Source organism: Morone saxatilis, unplaced genomic scaffold (assembly GCF_004916995.1).
Source record: "Morone saxatilis isolate NCDOM2014 unplaced genomic scaffold, NCSU_SB_2.0 Contig8, whole genome shotgun sequence".
NCBI lineage: Eukaryota > Metazoa > Chordata > Actinopteri > Moronidae > Morone > Morone saxatilis.
The window spans coordinates 2,770,275-2,771,498 of record NW_023340257.1 but is presented as its reverse complement, the minus strand read 5'-3'; the positions used below and the strand labels follow the sequence as shown (position 1 = coordinate 2,771,498).

The following is a 1,224-nucleotide window of genomic DNA, read 5'->3' as shown; positions in this document are numbered from 1 at the left end:
CTCTACTGACTGAGCTAACCGGGTGCCTGTTCAGATCAACTTTTTAATGTAAAATAAACAATTACCATACAGTAATCGTTATATATATATTTTTGTGGGTGCCCCACCTTTTTTGGGGGCTCAGCCACTTATGTTGCCAGACCTGGTGACACAGTTATTTCTCTCTTTTGTTCTCACGTCTCGTTTACTTACATTTGTGAGTTTATTTGTGCCTGATGTATATCATACCGTATGTATACCCTATCTAAGTCCTTCGTCAAGTTATCTCCTGTTGTTCTTGCAGGTTCACCTACACAGAGGATCCAAACTATGGTCCATTCCTGCAGAGTGTGAACGGTTTGCCTGGAGGTAAACAGAACCGTACCTACTGGGAGCTGCTGGTCAACACAACAAAAAACCCAATCATCAGACCTGATGTTGGTGAGTCAACCAAGAGGATGTTTATCTGTCTGTCTTCTGTCATTATACAGAGATATACAAGCAAAAATTTATTTTTTTCTTACTCTCACTGTTACTATTTTAATACTCTGTTTGCAGGTATCGGATGTTACATTCCTAATGCAAATGACCAAATCATCCTGAAATACACCAAGTACTGAAGAATCAGCAGCCACAGGACATCAAAATGGGACCAGAATCAGATTCAAGTGTTTCATTATATGTTTCCTAGCTTTTATTCAGCTAAGATGCATTGTCTTGAATGTGTGATCATTATTTTATGGGATTTCACCTTCACCTGGAATATCTTGGCTTAAGAACTACACGGTTTCCTGCTCATTACTCAGTCTGTGGAATGACACTTTAATATACTTTATTATGCTTTCTAGATAGCAGGGTTAGGGTTAAAATAAGAACAGCATCCTTTACAGCATTAACTGATTTTTAGGTAAGGTTAATTCTATTTTCTGGTCAAACTAAAAAACAGAGCACTGTTACGGTCCAATCAGTGCTTTTCCTGCATCTAGCTTTTAGATGTTAGTCATTGTTGTTCATCATTGTCCAACACCTGACTGATGACAGAAATGCAATGACAGAAACGCCTCCTCCTGTCTTGTCAGAGGTTCTGAAGTTTGTACGATGTGAATTTTGTCTTTGCTGGTTCCTAAATAACTCACCAAAAACCGAAGTGTACAATATGTATAATTTTCTGCTTGTGAATACCATCTTCAGAAACACGTAACAGAAACACAGAGATTCTTATTTTCAGGTGATTATACACTATAA

At 37.9% G+C, this 1,224-nt stretch overlaps 1 protein-coding gene across 1 annotated transcript in view; it reads left to right on the top strand.

Annotated features, from left to right (window-relative positions):
- Window positions 1–1,178, top strand: part of LOC118341522 (transcobalamin-1-like) — a 3,976-nt gene extending 2,798 nt beyond the window's left edge. Inside the window, exons 4-5 of the mRNA XM_035679793.1 lie at window positions 284–420; window positions 538–1,178. Of these exons, the coding sequence (XP_035535686.1) occupies window positions 284–420; window positions 538–599 (199 nt within the window). The 3' untranslated portion in view covers window positions 600–1,178. The remainder of the gene's footprint in view (window positions 1–283; window positions 421–537) is intronic.
- The last annotated feature ends 46 nt before the right edge of the window (window positions 1,179–1,224 follow it).